The sequence below is a fragment of the Muntiacus reevesi genome, chromosome 10 (assembly GCF_963930625.1).
Source record: "Muntiacus reevesi chromosome 10, mMunRee1.1, whole genome shotgun sequence".
Classification (NCBI taxonomy): domain Eukaryota; kingdom Metazoa; phylum Chordata; class Mammalia; order Artiodactyla; family Cervidae; genus Muntiacus; species Muntiacus reevesi.
Genome location: NC_089258.1, coordinates 84,502,208 through 84,522,175, shown reverse-complemented (window position 1 = coordinate 84,522,175; position 19,968 = coordinate 84,502,208). Strand labels below are relative to the sequence as shown.

The window sequence follows — 19,968 nt, the reverse complement described above, 5'->3', positions numbered from 1 at the left end:
GAATATACCTCAACATAATAAAAGCTATATATGACAAACCCACAGCAAACATTATCCTCAATGGTGAAAAATTGAAAGCATTTTCCCTAAAGTCAGGAAAAAGACAAGGGTGCCCACTCTCACCACTACTATTCAACATAGTTTTGGAGATTTTGGCCACACCAATCAGAGCAGAAAAAGAAATAAAAGGAATCCAGATTGGAAAAGAAGAAATAAAACCCTCACTGTTTGCAGATGTCATGATCTTCTACATAGAAAACCATAAAGACTCCACCATAAAATCATTAGAGCTAATCAATGAATACAGTAAAGTTGTAGGATATAAAATCAACACACAGAAATCCCTTGCATTCCTATACACTAACAAAGAGAAAACAGAAAGAGAAATTGAGGAAACAATTCCATTCACCATTGCAATGAAAAGAATAAAATACTTAGGAATATATCTACCTAAAGAAACAAAAGACCTATATACAGAAAACTATAAAACACTAGTGAAAGAAATCAAAGAGGACACAAACTGATGGAGAAATATACCGTGTTCATGGATTGGAAGAATCAATGTTGTGAAAATGACTATACTACCCAAAGCAATCTATAGATTCAATGCAATCCCTATCAAGCTACCAACAGTATTCTTCATAGAACTAGAACAAATAATTTCACAATCTGTATGAAAATACAAAAAACCTCAAATAGCCAAGGAAATCTTGAGAAAGAAAATGGGAACTGGAGGAATCAACCTGCCTGCCTTCAGGCTCTACTACAAAGCCACAGTCATCATCAAGACAGCATGGAACTGGCACAAAGACAGAAATATAGATCGATGGAACAAAATAGAAAGCCCAGAGATAAATCCATGCACCTATGGACACCTTATCTTTGACAAAAGAGGCAAGAATATACAATGGAAAAAAAGACAACCTCTTTAACAAGTGGTGTTGGGAAAACTGGTCAACCACTTGTAAAAGAATGAAACTAAAATACATTCTAACACCATAAACAAAAATAAACTCAAAATGGATTAAAGATCTAAATGTAAGACCAGAAACTATAAAACTCCTAGAGGAAAACATAGGCAAAACACTCTCTAACATAAACCACAGCAGGATCTTCTATGATTCACCTCCCAGAATATTGGAAACAAAAGTAAAAATAAACAAATGGGACCTAATTAAAATTAAAAGCTTCTGCACAACAAAGGAAACTATAAGCTAGGTGAAAAGACAGCCTTCAGAATGGGAGAAAATAATAGCAAATGAAGCAATGGACAAAGAATTAATCTCAAGAATATACAAGGAACTCCCGCAACTCAATTCCAGAAAAATAAACAACCCAATCAAAAAGTGGGCCAAAGAACTAAACAGACATTTCTCCAAAGAAGACATACAGATGGCTAACAAACACATGAAAAGATGCTCAAGATCACTCATTATTAGAGAAATGCAAATCAAAACCACAATGAGGTACCATTTCATGCCAGTCAGAATGGCTGGTATCCAAAAGTCTACAAGCAATAAATGCTGGAGAGGGTGTGGAGAAAAGGGAACCCTCTTACACTGTTGGTGGGAATGCAGACTAGTACAGCCGCTATGGAGAACAGTGTGGAGATTCCTTAAAAAACTGGAAATAGAACTGCCATATGACCCAGCAGTACCACTCCTGGGCATACACACTGAGGAAACCAGATCTGAAAGAGACACACGCACCCCAATGTTCATCACAGCACTGTTGATAATAGCCAGGACATGGAAGCAACCTAGATGCCCATCAGCAGATGAATGGATAAGGAAGCTGTGGTACATATACACCATGGAATATTACTCAGCCATTAAAAAGAATGCATTTGAATCAGTTCTAATGAGGTGGACGAAACTGGAGCCTATTATACAGAGTGAAGTAAGCCAGAAAGATAAACACCAATACAGTATACTAATGCATATATATGGACTTTAGAAAGATGGTAATAATAACCCTATATGCAAGACAGCAAAAGAGACACAGATGCATAGAACAGTCTGTTGGACTCTGTGGGAGAGGGCGAGGGTGGGATGATTTGGGAGAACGGCATTGAAACATGTAAATTATCACATGTGAAACGAATCGCCAGCCCAGGTTCGATGCATGAGACAGGGTGCTCAGGGCTGGTGCACTGGGATGACCCAGAGGGACGGGGTGGGGAGGGAGGTGGGAGGGGGCTCAGGATGGGGAACACATGGACACCCATGGTGGATTCATGTCAATGTATGGTAAAACCAATACAATACTGTAAAGTAAAAAAATTAATAAATAAATAAAACTGAAAAAAGAAAAAAAGAAAAAAAAGGAGAGAGAGAGAGGTAAAACACAAAGCTGGGACTCAGGAGCCTGGTTTTTAGCCGTAGTGTGATATGTTTCAATAGCTTAGAGACCTTGAAAAACTCACTATCTTGGCCTTTGGCTTTTCCATCCATACAATCTATAAAATGGACAGAATGATTTCTTAGACATCTCTTAAGTCCTAACTTAACAATTCTCTGAGGGACTCACAGTGTTCCCTAGAAATATGAAAATCTCCATGATTACTGGAGGCTACGTACACATCTGCTTGTCATATCTAAAATCAACTTTCTCTTTCTAGACTTTCAAAGTCAAATTTTCCATGTCTAGGGCAAGTCGATACAAAAGTGAATTTTATTCATTTGCTTTTCCTTGTTTATCAAGAAAAGAAGCCCAGAGAAATATGGACTCTTTTATAAGAATTTCTCTTTTATTCTTAGTCCCTTACCCTTCATTCCATCCACAGTTGAAACTCTAGAATGTTCAAGTAGATTCAGAGTACTGAAAGGTCCCAGTATTGAAGTTTTTTTTTTTTTTTTTTTTTTTAATATTATTTTATTAGTTGGAGGCCAATCACTTTACAACATTTAAGTGGGTTTTGTCATACATTGACATGAATCAGCCATATAGTTACACGTATTCCCCATCCCGATCCCCTCTCCCACCTCCCTCCCCACCCGACTCCTCAGGGTCCTCCCAGTGCACCAGGCCCGAGCACCTGACTCATGTATCCCACCTGGGCTGGTGGTCCGTTTCACCATAGATAATATACATGCTGTTCTTTCAAAACATCCCACCCTCACGTTCTCCCCCAGAGTTCAATAGTCTGTTCTGTACTTCTGTGTCTCTTTTTCTGTTTTGCATATAGGGTTATCGCCACCATCTATCTAAATTCCGTATATATGTGTTAGTATGCTGTAATGTTCTTTATCTTTCTGGCTTACTTCACTCTGTATAATGGGCTCCAGTTTCATCCATCTCATTAGAACTGATTCAAATGAATTCTTTTTAACGGCTGAGTAATATTCCATGGTGTATATGTACCACAGCTTCCTTATCCATTCATCTGCTGATGGGCATCTGGGTTGCTTCCATGTCCTGGCTATTATAAACAGTGCTGCAATGAACATTGGGGTGCACGTGTCTCTTTCAGATCTGGATTCCTTAGTGTGTATGCCTAGAAGTGGTATTGCTGGGTCATATGGCAGTTCTATTTCCAGTTTTTTAAGAAATCTCCACACTGTTTTCCATAGTGGCTGTACTAGTTTGCATTCCCACCAACAGTGTAAGAGGGTTCCCTTTTCTCCACACCCTCTCCAGCATTTATTGCTTGTAGACTTTTGGATAGCAGTCATCCTGACTGGCGTGTAATGGTACCTCATTGTGGTTTTATTTTTAAAAGCCTGACAAAGAAACACACTGACTCTTCAGTAGGTTCCCATATTCTTAACTGGTGCATTGTCTCCCAAAATCTACAACAGCCAGGCCCGGTATTTCTTGTTTGGTCTTACTGTTCAAGGTTCGTTTCCTGAGAATTCCTGGCAGGGTCCTGGGCTCTATGCAAGACGCAGAGTCGAGTGAACCGAGCACCCTCCGAGGACCCGCTCCGAGGAGCTCCTCCCATGGGCTGGCCCAGCGACTCCAGCCTACTGGCCCCGACGGTGTCCTTAGGCACCGACACTGGACTGCCCTGTCCTAGAATCGCATCTGAAGGGGCAAAGCGCCCAGGGGGAGGGCCCGACGGTCAGGCCAGCACTCTAAATAGCCTGCGAGTCCAGGAGACAAAGAGCACACACTTCTGAAAAAGATGCTTCAAAGTTGCCTGAAAACTAAATTTATAACTGGGTTCCTCTGAAGATCCTTTGGGACACAGCAGCAGCAGGAACAGACTTAAAGAGGTTGAGAATTTTTTTATAAAGGCAGCTGTGCCAAGGACAAGTGGTACCTGCTGGTTTTAAACGTAAAAGGTAAAGATTGACCTAGAGTGGGCATCTCCAATGTTAACACAAAGATACACAAAGATTCTTTCAACAGGGTCGATCTCTGCAAGCACTTTTTTTTTTTCTTAAGGAAGATACTTTCAAACTTCTATATTCCTTAAGAAGTACTTTAACATTTGAAGAGTGAAATATCTGTAACTTAGTTATTTATCCCACAAAATTAAAATGACCATTCCATTTCATTCACTATAGAGTTTATAATCCCATTGCCTACATGTTGCATTTTATATCCTTACAAAATGGCTATAAGAAATGGCTCATCATTTTAAATGAGATGATTGTGGAACACAATTAAGATAGGCTATTAAGAGAAAACACATCTAGCCAATGGGTTGTCAAATTCCTGATAGAATTTTTTTCCTACCAATTCACTCAGCTTCTTTGGATGCTGTGTGTCTTCAGGTTTGAGGTTACATGGGTTTCCCCCAGGCATAGATCTGTACTAACCTTTCTCCTAAGATATCAATAAAACACTGGAATTTGAATGATACAACAATAATATCACTCAACTTTCCTGGGCATCTCTGAGACTGAAGACACGACCATAAACAGGCATGAAATATTTAGAAAATTGCAACTGAGACTTGCAAAATAAAATTTTCAATTTGGGATAAAACATGTAGCTTGAAAACCATAGCAGGATAGTAGAGGCAAATATCCTTTATAAAACTGAAGCATACTCATAAAGGAAATTTGGAAAATAAGTAAAAACAAAAGAACAAATAGTTCTTCCACTCCAAAACAAGTATGAGTTTTTGTTTTTCTCTCCATCTCAGCAGCGTTTCCTTTAAATATCAGGACTCTACCGCACCCCATATTATTGATTTAAATATTTAAAAATGTGTCCTAAGATCTTATGTTAAAGACAGTATAACTATCTAAGTTTGGTCATTTGGTAAGAAAAAATACTCCCATTGGCAACTTCATCATTATGATGCCACATTTGATTATGGACATTTTCAACAGAGATAGGAACTATATTCAAATGTATTGTTTGGTTCCACTACATTTCTGGGTTCTAAAATGCAGAGCAACGATGATCTCTATGTTATAATACCGGCGAGAAATGTATCAATTATACTGGTGATGCTCCCGAGGGCTCCCTTTGGAGGGGCGTGCAATCTGTAAGGAATGTCTTCTAAGGGGGTTGCTCCCCTCTGCTTCATCAAACAGCCCCCTGAGTCATTAACGCTTGGCTGTCTTGAGTCACACAGGATTTGTTCCTGCTCTATTCTAGTTCGGGGGTGTACAATGACACTTGCGTTTTCCTTGTGTTTATGACTAACTGAGTGAGTGAAGAGCAGTGAAGGGGCTTTGGGAAGGCTCTGCAGACCTTGCAGGGAGCGGAGCCCACGGGGAGGACGGCCCAGCACAGTGGACTGACTTCCCAGGTCATTCCACGGGGCAAGGAGGCCTGGGACCCTCTCTCTGGGGCAGCTGGGCGGGAGACACCCAGGACACCCATCGCTGAAGGGGAGGCTGGCTCTCTGGGTGGACGTGCCGCCCTGCCTGGAGCAGGTGAGGCAGAAATGGCCTGGACATGCACACCAACCTGGCGTGGCCCACCTCTGCCATGAGGCCTTGGACAAGCCTCCTCCGTGCTTCATGCCTCAGTTTCCACCTTGAAATTAGCAAGCTTCCTTCCGTCTCTAACACACCAGGAAGTGCTGTTTGGGGGACGCCCACCACAGTGGCGCTCAGATACTACAGGTTTGTGACTCCTCAGTTTCGGGGCCTGAGCCCTTATTTCCATTCTGTAAACAGCCATTGAGTAATTGATCACTCTCTGCCTCCCTTAATAATCTCACAGCCACGCTGGACCTCCTGTAAGTCGTCTTTCAAAGGCTCACTTACTAACTGGTCCAGGCCAATGGTAGTTCATGCTTATTTTAAGATGTCGATAAAATAATTGGTCAAATTACAACTTTTCATTCTTTAACTGGAAGCCTTTTTGCATAACTCCATATGTGTCCCACATAAATGCCAAAAAGAGTTTCATTTTTTCCCCAAAGTGAACGCCTGCACCAGGAGAAGGTAATCTGATTTAAAATGCATACAATATAATGTGCTACTTAGAAAAATATCCATAGGGCGAAAAATGGCAATGTACTGCACAGGAAACATGTATGGTATAACACCAAACTACAGGCTTTATAACACGAAGGGTTAAAAAAATAAATAAAAGCTTATAGGGAAAGGAAATTGAATTTTCATGATGCAGAGATGAAAAGAACTACAAGCTATTATTTTCATTGGAAGAGGAAGAAGCTTTGAAATGTAAAAAGGTTCATAAGGCAAAAATACTTTCCTATGTGACAGAGGATTCAACCAAGCATACAAGTGAATTACAGCGTCACTTTTCCAGATTCTAGGTTTAAGAATGGAAACAGGATGATAAATGCTTGATATACATGGAAAGAGCAAACAGGCAGTTTTATTGGGATTTAAAGCTTTTGAAGAATAAAATGATCTATATGCACATATATATGTATTTCCTCTTTATTTAGAGACATTTATATATGAATGAATGGATCATAAATCCAATTTATCTTGGCATTCAGTATTAAATATTTCATGAAATTGGTATTTATAGATATGACCAGTCAATGAATAAACAAATCTTATATTTTCAGCACATTAGTTTCCCTTTATTGACATCATAATGCCATAGAGATATTTTTAAGGTCTCTAAAGGAGTTTCCACTCCTCTATTTCAATTTTGCAATAATTATATTTTACTTGTATATCATAGTTAATGGGTTGCTATGCCATTCATAAACTCAATAATATTGGAACTTCCTACATAAAAAAATATAATTTAAAAAATGTGCACAGCATAGCAAATTTATATTCAAGGTTCAAGACAAAGAAAAATGTAAATAAGGGCAGTGAAGGCATGCGTCCAGTTTGCACAGATCAAAGAACTGGCCTGTGCGAATATTTGACACATTCAGATGGCCGTGCTATTCAGTGCAAAGCTGAATCAAACATGAGTATCCACATGAGTATCTACTGAAGGCATGACAGGGACATTTAGGTCCTAATCCCTGGGATGATGGATATGTTGCAGTACATGACAAGGGGGGTTAAGTCAGCAGATGAAAGTAGGTTGCTAAGCCGCTAGATTTAAAATAGAAAAGTTATTCTGGATTATCTAGGCGGGTCCACTGTGATCGCAAAGGTCCTTAAATGTGGAAGGGTGAGGCAGAAGAGAGAGGGATTCCAAATGAGATGAGCTCAGTCAGCCTTGTAGTCTTGAGGATGGGAGTGGATATCAGGCCAAGGAAAGAGGGCAGCTTCTAGAAAAGAAAGACGAGGAACTGAAATCTCCCCAGGGCCCCCGCAGGGCCATCCCCTGCTGACACCCTGCTTCCGGCCCTGTGAGGCCCGTTCTGACTCTCAGCTCCAGAACTACGCGGTCCCGCAGCGGAGTCACCTAAGGCACTACAGGTGTGGCGCTCTGTTAGAGCAGCAAGAAGAGACGAGTCAGCAGCGCCTAAGCAGCGGTCCAGCCTGCGGCTGCTCACTTATGTGCCACTGGCACGCGCCACACCTCAAACACCGCAGGACGTCTCCTTTCAGAGGAGTCTGAAAGCAAAGCTGTGAGACTGAGAACCGACTTCCCTAAAGGACACATCCCGGCCCCTGCGTCGCCCTGAAAATTCACTAGCAAATGAGCACAAATGCATTTCTTTATCCTCTCTTATGATGGAAATGAAATAACTTTACGTTTTAGAAAAGAAGTATGCAAACCTTTATTTTTATTGTCTCCTTGTGTTAATAATCACAAGTGTTTCCTAAAGCATATCTAACAGCATTTATAGCCTTTTTTTTTTTAATCTGATCTTGATATCCATCTGGAAGGTTAGTAGAAACACTTGAAAAGATATTTGAAAAAAAAAAGGGATCAGCTGTCTGGAAGTGGTGAGCTACCCGTTACTGGAGGTCGTCAACCCACAGACTCAGTCTTCATCTGGCCAATGGTTTCTTCCAATATACGGGAGATTGGGTTAAATAAGCTTGAAATCTCTTTCTAAGACTTCAGTTTACAGGAAGTTTCCTTAACATGGACAAAAACATTAACAGTGAAACTGTTGGCAGAAAGCTTGAGATTTGAAGGAGCCCCATTAGACGTGAAGGGTGGAAATGCAGCCTCTGAAAGACTTCTCAACATCATCCAGTCAGTTCCAAAGGGAACTATCAGAATAAAGAGGGATGCACTCCACAATTACGGAAATGTACAACTGCTTGCTGAGTATTGGAAAATGATCAGGGCTGCACTGCTAAGTTCAGAACTCTTGTTTGTATGTCAGGGAAACTTTTTGTGTACCAGCTGGGAGAGAACATTACATAATACTAATCACTTGAAATATCTGTAAGTCAAACTATAGTAATTTTCTTAGAATTCAAATCAAGGTGCTAATTATTAAAAAACAATGAAACAAACAAACAAACAAAAACAAAAGACAACCTTTCAAATAAAATGCTGTATGCTTACTGTATTCTTTCAATATTAACAGTAGCCCATTCGAGTGCCATGCAGGCAGACTCCTCTCCACGTTTTTAAGTCAGCAGAGGGAATGTTATAAAATTACCCTGGTGATTGTACCAGTTTAAGGATGAGATCATAAGACAATAGCAAAATTTATACAAAATGAAATGTTCTCACAGAAGGAAAAAGTCACTCTTTTTGTGACACGTCTATTTCCCCTGCCTGATTATCTCATATGCAACCCTCATCATCAGATCACTTAAGGGACCTATTTGCCTAGGGTGATTAAACGCTACAAGGCCTAACATTCTCTAGAACCCAGATTTGTTTGGTCATCTCCATACAGCACATCAGTTTCGGGCCAGCTCATGGCACCGTGGAGGGGTCACACTGATAGGCTGGGGTCCTCTGTTTGCCAAGCGCACCCACAAATGTTCAATTTTTGTTCCTTCCAAGCCTGCATTCCTTTTCTTTTCTGTTATCTCAGGACCAACTCCACACCAGGGCAGGTTGAGGAGTGGCAGTATTTTCCATATGGGTTGCAAGTCAAATTACCTTCTGTGTTGAATCCAGAGTCAAGCTTGACTCCTAGAAAAGGTATAAAAGATGCAACTCCCTCTCTGTGAATAACATGCAAAGGGTCAGGTCTGCACTATCTCCCTCCTGCCATGTTTCCTCCTAACTTCTACTCATTAGGGGCTGGGCTCCTTTTAGAATCCCCTGTTAAAATGCTAGTCCTTCTAGATCGGGGACTTGAGATCTGTAACACAGAAACAGCTAAAGGCACCAGAGTTGATCTGCAATTAAGCGTCATCAAAGCAGAAGAAGAAAATTCACAATGTCACAACCATGGGCTTGAAATATCACCTGGGACCTACCTTATTTCAGAGACGTTATTTATTGAAAATCTCGTTAGTCCTAAATTTTGACTTTTCCCCAAAAACAAGTGTGTTATCTAAATTTGGCATTCCTGGGAGACTAAAAAATACCATTAAAGCGCAAGTGCAGTTTGCTTAGGTGTGATTTATAGAAAATGACCAAACATAATATAACAAACTCCAAAATTAAAGCACATCAGGAGTTAAAATGTTATCTTTGAATTTTGACACGCTCAATCACTGGAGAAAAATGCTTTAGAAATCTCTTCTGCAAGATTATAACAGCAAACTGCATTTTTTTTCAGTGAATACTAAACGGTAAACTTACATCAGAATTAAATCTCAACTGGCAAATGTTGCACGAAATGATCTGCTTTCTTCGATGAGGAAGAGGAACCCCGAAAGTATGATTTATTACAGCTTTCTGAATCGGGTCCATCTGTAATGACAAAAAAAACACAACAAATGGAAATAAAGCTTGTCAGTTCCATTGGAATGTTACCTGTTTCATTAAAGAACCAATCTGGATAGCTTCAATCTACTGCCTGCACTAGAAAGAACATTTGTATTCTAAGAAACGGCATTTCTACTTTCTTAGAAAATAGACAACAACGAGTCGGAAGCCCAGTGTGATAAAGAAATGATAAATGCACCCTTTAGAGTCTGTGTGCTAACTGCTTCTCTCATTGAGGATCCACAAAGGTCCCAGTTTGATAACCCTCCTATATAATTAAAGATTTATCAAAACTCAAGTTATCATGACTGTGTGAAATCTTACACAGCATTGAGTCTGTACCATTGCCTCAAATGGACTTCAAAATAGACAAAAATGGATAATTAACCTTCTGCTATGTTTGGTATCTTTTCTGCCTAAAGAATCTAGCATGGGTTTCCCCTGCTATCTGAAAGGAGAAGCCACTACCTTTAGCACCCATCTTGCTAACGGTTGCAAAATGCAAACGGAGATAAAGCACAGAGGTTCAGAGACACAGCGCAAAGCCTTGGTGGTTGGCTGCTGAGACGCTGCGCGTGCTTCCCTGGAGAAAGAGCTGACGACACCAACCTTGCTGATCAGGGTCTGTGCCGCCTCAATAAGGCCTGATGCAAAAACAAAGGCTGGACACCATTCCCACCATTTGTCCTTCTTCTTCTTCTTTTTTTTTTTGTAAATGCTCTTCGGATTTGCTTTGGTTAGTGAAAACAGGTACTAATACAGGTCTTTGGTCAAAGTGAAGTGACAAAAGACAAACTTTGAAAAAGCAAGGGTTACTTGCACACAAATTCTGCTTTCTAAGAACTCAAAAATGTGGAACTATGGGTTTTTTCCAGAATCACTGACTGATCACCAAACACATGCTGGTCTCCTATGGGCTCACTACTTGTAGGTCGGAGAGTTTGGTCCAGATGTCAGTTCTTCCTCTGCATCCCGCTCCCAGGACAGGACACGGGACACCCAAAGCATGATGGCAGCAATCCAACGCTGGTAAAATGGAATGTCACCAAGGTTCGTTTCAGGGTCCTCATCCACGGTTCCCAAATGTTAGAATCGAACTTTGATTGTCTTCTTAAAATTTGTGCAACCTCTGTGCTCTTTTGCATGTATCTCTTAAGCTTGTGATGAAGTTTAGTCATAATAATTCTTGAAATCACTTAGCGCAGTACAGTGCCAGGCACATTAAAAGTCAATAAATCTTGGCTATTATAGTTTCTCTGTTGTGTATATGTATGTGATGATTAGGGTAACAGGAGCCTCATATTCCTATAGTCTTTGTTGGCACTTTCTGTCTCTCACATATCCAAAAAACATTCCAAAATGATTTCAATGTCATACACCAGCCATTGATTCTGTTGAATGCTTGCAGACTTTGGAACTGTTAACTCTCATTCGATACAAAGTTCTTCTGAGAGGTCTGAGTCAGTTCAGACAAGATTTGACACACACAACAGCTCAGAATACATCTGTGAAAGATGCTCTATGTGCTTCTGTGATACATTACAGTTCACTAATTAGCCTAAACCAGTCACTGATAAATTCTACCTCCTTTTGTGTATTTCAAGTCATCAGTACCAGTTAACTCATAGACTCTTTCCACCAGTAGGTAGGATAAAGCTTTTCTCTATTCACAACTTCCATAATGTTGTCTAGACACTCATAATGCACTGCTCTAAATAATAACAATAATAGCATCAACAAAGAAATGACAGTGCTCAGTATTTATTAAGTGTCTCCAGGTGCTAAGCACTAGGCTGGATGATTTTTATATTAAACAGCTGTGATCAAGAAGAACTCATGGGTTCTCATTTTTAGCTTCCATCACCACTTTACATTTTTCCTGATGTTCATCCCAGATTTTGGATGAAGCTCAGCTGTCCCACAATTTTTCTGGTCACTTCCAGGATATAACAAATTCTAGGATCCCATCCCCAACTAGTGAATTATACCATACATTCTTTTCAACCAGTTTTAGTTTTAATTTAAATACAATAAAGCTCACTAATGTTAAATTTACAGTTTGATGAGATTTGACAAATAGATACAGTCTTAACAATTACCTCATAGAACATTTCCATTACCCACAAAGTTTCCTCTTGAGGTCAACTCCTGCCTCCCACCCCACCCGGTGAAATCACTGCTCTGCCTTCTCTATATTTTTTCCTTTCCTCAAAGTTCATACACACAGAGTCATACACCATATGGTCTTCCGTGTCTGGCATCTTTCATTCAGCATAATGTTTTTAAGATTCACCCATGTTGTTGCATGCATTGGTAACATTCCTTTTTACTGCTGACTAGTGGAGATCAGTTCTGGGTGTTCATTGGAAGGACTGATGTTGAAGCTGAAACTCCAGTACTTTGGCCACCTGATGTGAAGAGCTGACTGATTGGAAAAGACCCTGATTATGGGAAAGATTGGGGGCAGGAGGAAAAGGGGACGACAGAGGATGAGATGGTTGGATGGCATCACCGACTCAATGGACATGAGTGTGAGTGAACTCCGGGAGTTGGTGATGGACAGGGAGGCCTGGCGTGCTGCGGTTCATGGGGTCGCAAAGAGACGGACACGACTGAGCGACTGAACTGAACGGAACTGAACCGAGCAGCCCTTTGTGTGGGTGAACCCCAGTGTGTGTTTTCCTGGTGGCTCAGACTTGAAAGAATTCGCCTGCCATGAAGGAGACCAGGTTCAATCCCTGGGTCTGGTAGATCCCTCTAGAGAAGGGAATGGCAACCCACTCCAGAATTCATGCCTGGAGAATCCCGTGGGCAGAGAAGCCTGGCAGGCTCTGGTCCATGGGGTCACAGAGAGTTGGACACGACTGAGTGACTGACATTTTCACTTTCACTCTAATGTGTTTATCCACATGTTAGCTGATGAATGAATTGTTTCCAGTAAATTCTATAAGTTTTTCAAATATTAATACATGACCCAAGCTCATTTCTAAATTCAGTTCTGCATCTGAATCCAAACATTAAAAATTAACACAAAGTTACAGGTTACTTTTCTTAGTTTGAATCTAGAGTACTGGTGTGAAAGGTCATAGGGCATGGTACAGGATTCTTCTCTACATACACCGCCCTGTCTCCCACCCCAGTTAAGTCAAAACTTTCCTAAGCCCCACCTCACCCCTGTTTCCTCAGAGCCGAAGTGGACCATGGGCAGAACTTGAGAGCCAGCAGCCACAGGGCTGAGTGAGGGCAGGATGCTTCAGAGCCTGCCTCCTGCCTCCCCGAGTCCCTCTGACATCGCTCACCACTGCCATCACAATGCTTCTGTGACAAGAGAGCTCTGGGGCAGCTTCCCTTCTGCCCAACAATTAAGGGGAAGTGAAAAGCTGAAAGAGGTGCCAACTTAGAGGCAGCTGCCTCACCATTTCTATTGCACCTGTTCCATCTGCACAAACAGGGTCCATTTCTCTTAGGGATCAGGTGAATTACACCTAAACTCTATTCAGGAATACTGAAGCCCCTTCATAATGACACTGTGAAATAAAAATGAACAACATATTTATATTAAAGATGCTCTCTGAATATACATAGTTTTGAGTTTATCATATTTCGAGAGTAGCTTTTTATTTTTGTCTTTCAGTAATGTTGGTCACTTTCGCTGACTGCATTCAATCCAAATCAGCGTAGGAGGTATTTTAGAAGCAGACACTGTAGGCAAATGTGGCATATTCTCTAGATTTAATTCTTTTTTTTTTTTTTGAACTGAATGTTGTTCTGATCACTATAGCTATAAAATCAAACTTTAAAATGCAAAGTTTAAAATGTGTTTTTCTTCAAAGGCAATCTTATTTTCCAATATAGATTAAAAAAAAAAACACTGAGTTATCCTTTAATGATGAAATCAACAACTATAGTTAACACCACCAGGAGTAATTCTCTATTATTATTTCAGGAACCCGGTACAACAAAATGACAAAAGTTTAATGCCTTCAGTAACGAACATAAGTCACACTCACCTCTTTAATAGATACATCTACAAATATATGGAAAACCGTTTACAACAAGGAATTTAAAAGGGCTAAATCTAAGTAATTTCTGCTGTTAAACAGGTAATTAAGTGATACCACGTGGTCTGTGGTGGAGAAGGAAATGGCAACCCACTCCAGTATTCTTTCCTGGAGAACCCCATGGACACAGGAGCCTGGCGGGCCACCGTCCGTGGGTCACCGAGAGTCAGACTCGACTCAGCGACTGAGCGCAAGCTCGGTGAATAACTCCACGTGCGCCTGCTGTCACTCGGGGCACAGCCACGTGGTTCACTTTGCCCAAACACACCCCCAGTGAGCACTGAGGGTCCCGGGGACAGAGGGCTCCGGCGGGCTTCAGTCCGCGGGACCAGAGTCAGACAGGCTGAGGCCGGCGCGCAGGCTGTGGATGCAGACGCAGACGCACGGCGATCAACCCTTCTGCGCAGCGAGAAAGCCACGTGTGCCGGTTTTCTCTCTCTGAACCAACAGGCCTGACCTGTCAAAATAATCATACCTAAAGTGTGTATGCGTATCATCACTAGGAATCTGTCTACAAAATCAGTCTCAAGAAATGCAATGTGTGCGGGAGAGAAAAAAGAAGAAATAGGAAAAAAGGAGAAATAAGAATAAGAAATAAGAAAGGTCAAGTACGTTGTAGGAGACCTGGGCACCACAGCCTGGGCCTTCACAGTGCACAGCTAACAAACTCTCTGCGATGTCCCACAAAACAAATTATCTGCTTTAAGCAACTATTTCTAAAATAATATAACCAAAGGTTTTGTTGTTTGTTTTTAAATTTAGCATCTTTGTTCAACACACACAGTTTAAAAAATGTGATCCTGTAAAATAAAACTGTTATATGAATATGAATAAAATGTAAGCTTTTGTGCAAAAGTAAAGTCATTAAACTAAAAGTGTAATACCCAGAAATCACAGTTGGACATTTCACTGAACCCATGCGGCCCTGAGTTAAAAACTAAAAAGAAATGGTAAAAGCTACATGGTATTTTAAGATATATTTATATAATACCTAAAGTGGGATATTTTGAAAGCTAACATTTTCCAAATACATTATCCAACACTCCACAAACCAACACACAAAAGTGAAGAATGATACACTAGCTATTGATATGCTCACCCCAACTCTAGAGTAAAATTCAATTTCAAACTCAGCCTAAGGCCTTATTTAAAGCCAAATGAATATGTTTTCCTTCATTTCAGGTTTAAGGATCTTTGCATTTCTTTCCCAGGCCTTGCTTTTCCCTCGTCTCCCCTCTGGGCTTTCTGCTAAATTGATTTGTAGATGAGTGACCAGGGCCACCCTCGGGTAAGCCAGCTGAGGTTCCCTTCCCAACCCCCTTTCCTAGGGTGCTGCTGCGTTTTCAGAGAGGATGGATGGGGCTTAACCCTAACTTTACCTTTCCTGCTCCAAGAGACCTCCTCTTGCTCTGTACCTATTAGTACTATGGCTTTCGGTTTCATACCAAAGAGTAAGAATTTAAATGCCAGGATGTTTAGAAGACTAGAAATACAAAGGCTGCCTCTTCCAGCTGGTGTTTCTAGGTGACAGTGACCTGTGACAGTCAGGCTAAGCATTCCCCCTTTCTCTGAGGTTTAGGTAGGCAGGGAATTTGACAGGAATACCAATCACCCAAGACCAAGACACAGCTCTGAGAAGGGCTGGAGGGAGGCTGCCTGTGAAGTCTCCTGGTTTCTCTGCTTTTGCCCAACAGCAAAGGACACGTGTGAGCTCCCTTCACAGATGCATTCATTCAACTAGAGGTAAGCTTTTTCCATCGTGCTCACTAATCAGGTCAAGCTCATCTGCTAATTTGATACATTTAAGTAGGGAATTAAGGATACATTAAGTAGGCACAAAGGCACAATCAATTTTTCAATGCACCCAGCTTTCTTTTACCCTCGAGTCTTCTGCACATGCCTCTTCCTCTGCCTTGCAAACCCTTTCCCCACACCTTCTGCTTCATCTTCCCCTGACTAATGCCCACCTGCTTCTCAGGACTCCAGATAGAACCCATCTCTTCTACCAGAATTCTCAGCTGACCTCCTTCAGAGAGGCCAGGTCGCCAACTCATCCTTCAGGCCACTCCACCGCCCCGTCTGAACCTCTCTCATCTCGTGTCTCACCCAAAAGGCGGAGAGTCAAGGCGGGCTGCGTCCCTGAGTTCTTTGCACCTGGGAATTAACAGGGTGGCTCCCACTTGGGCCTGGGCCCACCACACGGCTGTTGAGTTGCTAAAACACAAATTGAATATTATTGAAGCCTGATATCAAAACTTAACATCAGTCTTGGAATGGTGTCAACCGCAGCAGTGAGAAAACCTGGGTTCACAAGGGAACCTTATGCATGAGGGGTGAGGAGAGTTTATTAGAGGTGAAAGCACGTGGATTAATGACCCCGTGATACAGCAGGGGGAGAGACGCTCAGAGCAGAGTCTGCAGCTGGCAGCCGCCACGCAGGACTCAGTACATTCACCTATGAACTCGTTTCTAGACACAGGCTCATCTAAGTACTGAAGCAACGGTTCACTGCTCCTCTTCCTACTTTACATGCCAATGTCAGACCATTTCCCCACCGGGGATCTTCCCAGGCAGAGGCTAACAGACACACAGTTCTGCTCAGCTCAGGAGAAGCTGACTCTGCTCAGAAAACCAGTGCTTGAACTTAGATGTGCCAAGCCATTTGGATGCTCTCCAAGTACTCAGGACATGTCCAAATGGAAGAGACCTTTCAGTAGCTTTCTGCCATGGCTATTTTCCCTAATGTTCTCCGAGCAGGCTAATAATGTGAAATAGAGTTCAAAGTAAAGCATGGTGAGCTTGAAGGGGTCGTAAGATACTATTTTTCTTGGAATCATTTATGTGCTCCGGCAAATTGCATGCAACCAATGTATCATGGCGCTGTCGTGCAATTCCCACAGGTAGCTGCGCTCTGAGATTTTTTTCGTTTTTTTAATTAAAAAAATATTGACATATTTGATTCATGACACTATTAGTTTCAGGCATACAGCAAAGTGAGTCAGTTACACACACACATACACACACGTATATTCTTACTAAGATTCTCTCTCATTACAGGTTATGATGAAATACTGAGTCTAATTCCCTGGGCCGTAGAGTAGTGTCTGCTGCTCATCTAGTCCAGGTCTAGCAGTATCTCTGCTCATCCCGAATCCGTCAGTTTATCCCTCCAGCCTCCTTCCCCTTGGGGAACGGCAAGTTTGTTCCCCTTGTCTGTGGGTCTATTGCTGTTTTGCAGATCAGTTCATTATTGTATGTAACATATATAATTTTACAGATTATTTTACTTTATAGATTATTACAAGATGTTTAGTATAGTTCCTTGATTTTTAATTGAGTTTGTGGCAGTATTACTGACACATGTCTTGTCATGGAAGTTTAAACCTGTTCATCTTTAAAAACCATCTGTATGTGGTATTTTCAGTGAGTTGGGTAAGGGTTACATGTCACCCATGTTCTCATCCCCTATGGTTCTCATTTGTTTTCCTGGAACCCTGTGGAGATTAATATATATTTAAATCTTATTGACATATCTCCTCTATCAATGAGAAAACATATATAAAGAGAGAAGAAAAAAATCAGACGAAAAAATGGAAGAAAAGAAAGTGATTTCCTTCTATAGATGGGCCTACTTTTTCTGCAATGGGAAATTTTTTGTCAGGCCAAAAGAATATTAAGTGTCTTTAAAAGGGAAGACTGCTGACTGATCACACTAGTATCACCCTGTGGGGAAGACTCCATTCCTTAATTTGGACAATTCGGACACCCTGTTATCAGCAATGCAGGGACAGAATCTGACTCAAGTGCTTTTATCAGAATCCTGTTTCTGATGGACTTAAATGGCAAAACCTCTTTGGAAGACAATGCATGCCTATGGGGCTGCCTGAGCCAGAAGTCACGTTATCCAAGGTTCAATAGGCCCGTCTCTGAATAAGGTCTAAGTAATAAAATCTAACAACTCTAGAGCTGGGACTCCATTTACAAAGAACACCCCAGAGAGTTAGTGTTGTGGATTGGGCTGGAGGATAAATTTCAGAAATTCATTAAACTACCAGCTGCACCAGAAGTTCACAATCACATCTGGCTTCTCTGCAGGTCACTGAAATGCGGGTCAGGTGTTGGAATCTGAAGTGAAAAGACAGAGAGGACAGAACATTTTTGTATACAAATCAGGGGTGGCTGAATGAAGGGTTTTCCCCTCTTAATCTGAAATTATGTCCTTGCTATTTTTGTTAAAGTCTTTTCAAAATCATAATGCTATTAGATGGATGGATGGATGAATGGACAGATGTAGGTATGGATGGAAAGATGGCTGTGTGGATGGACAGATGGGTGGATGGGAGGATGGTTGGATGGATGGATGGAAAGATGTAGTGTGGATGGATGGAAACAATTACAACAACAAGGTATGATATTGATTGACCTTTTAATCCTTCCTTTCAAATATTTTAACCATACATTAATTTCCTAATGTTGCTGTAAAAAGGAACCAGCAGCTTACATCAACAGAAATTCATTACCTCATAGTCTTGGAGGTTAGAAGATGCTGGCAAACCACACTTACGTCCTCTGAAGTCTGTAAGGAGAGTTCCTCCCGGCTCTCCCTAGCTTCTGGTGTCTTGCCAGCAACCCTTGGCAACCCTTAGCCTATAGTCGCATCACTCTAATTCTCCATCTTCACATCCCATTCCTCCTGAGTGTGTCTCTGTGTCCAAATTTCTCCTTATTATCAGAGTACCAGCCATATGTGATTAGGGACCACTTTTGTGAACTCATTTGAAATTGATTATCTCTGTAAAGTGACTATTTCCAGATAAGGTCACACTCTAATGTACTGGGAGTTAGGATTATAACAAACTTTGGGTGGTGGGGTACAAGATTCAACCCAAAACACACTGAATAGGCAACATAAAAGTCCACAGACTGGACATCCTTGGTGGCACGGTGGGTGAGAACCCGTCTGCCAATGCAGGCAATTTGGGTTGCATCCCTGCTCCGGGCAGATTTCACTTGCCACGGAGCAACTGAGCCCCGGCGACCTGGAGCCTGCGCTCCGCAGACAACCCGCAGCGGGACACCTGCACACCGCGACTGGAGACCTGCCCCCAGCCCCCGCGCCGAGAGAGCGCCTGCTCAAAGCAAGGAAGACCCGGTGCAGCCAGAAATAAAGATACCCATCTTAAAAAGGGACTTGGTGGAAAACACAATTTAAAAAACCTACAAGCCACTGTGAAATTTTACTCAGGCACTAATTCTACGACTTCTTGATTAAAGGGAAAACCAAAATCTATTTTCTTGGCTAGTGTCTAAAAGGAAAAGTTGGAACAGTCAATGGATCAGTGAGACCATTTCTTGTCTGCCTTCTATGGTTTACGATCAATTTTAACCTCAAAGAGTCCTGTGATCCCCAAGAACCTAGAAAGAAGAAATACATTTCAGAAACTGAAATATACATAGAGAGGAGGCTGACAGAATTGAAAGAAGCACGTCTAGGGGGCCTACAAATGATTTAGGGCTTCCCCACAGCTCAGCTGCAAAGAATCCGCCTGCAACACAGGAGACTCTGACTTCTGGGTCGGGAAGATCCGCTGGAGAAGGGATAGGCTACCCACTCCAGTATTCTTGGGCGTCCCTGTTGGCTCAGCTCCTAAAGAATCCGCCTACAACACAGAAGACCAGGGTTCGATTCCTGGGTTGGGAAGATCCCCTGGAGAAGGGAAAGGCTATCCACTCCAGTATTCTGGCCTGGAGAATTCCGTGGACT

General features: G+C 41.7%; 1 protein-coding gene across 3 annotated transcripts in view; it reads right to left on the bottom strand.

Annotated features, from left to right (window-relative positions):
- The window catches only part of ZNF385D (zinc finger protein 385D), a 940,966-nt gene that overhangs the window by 137,053 nt on the left and 783,945 nt on the right, over positions 1-19,968 (bottom strand). For all 3 annotated transcript variants that reach the window (XM_065947373.1, XM_065947375.1, XM_065947374.1), the window contains one exon: positions 10,018-10,128. In XM_065947373.1, coding sequence (XP_065803445.1) covers positions 10,018-10,128 — 111 coding nt within the window. The remainder of the gene's footprint in view (positions 1-10,017; positions 10,129-19,968) is intronic.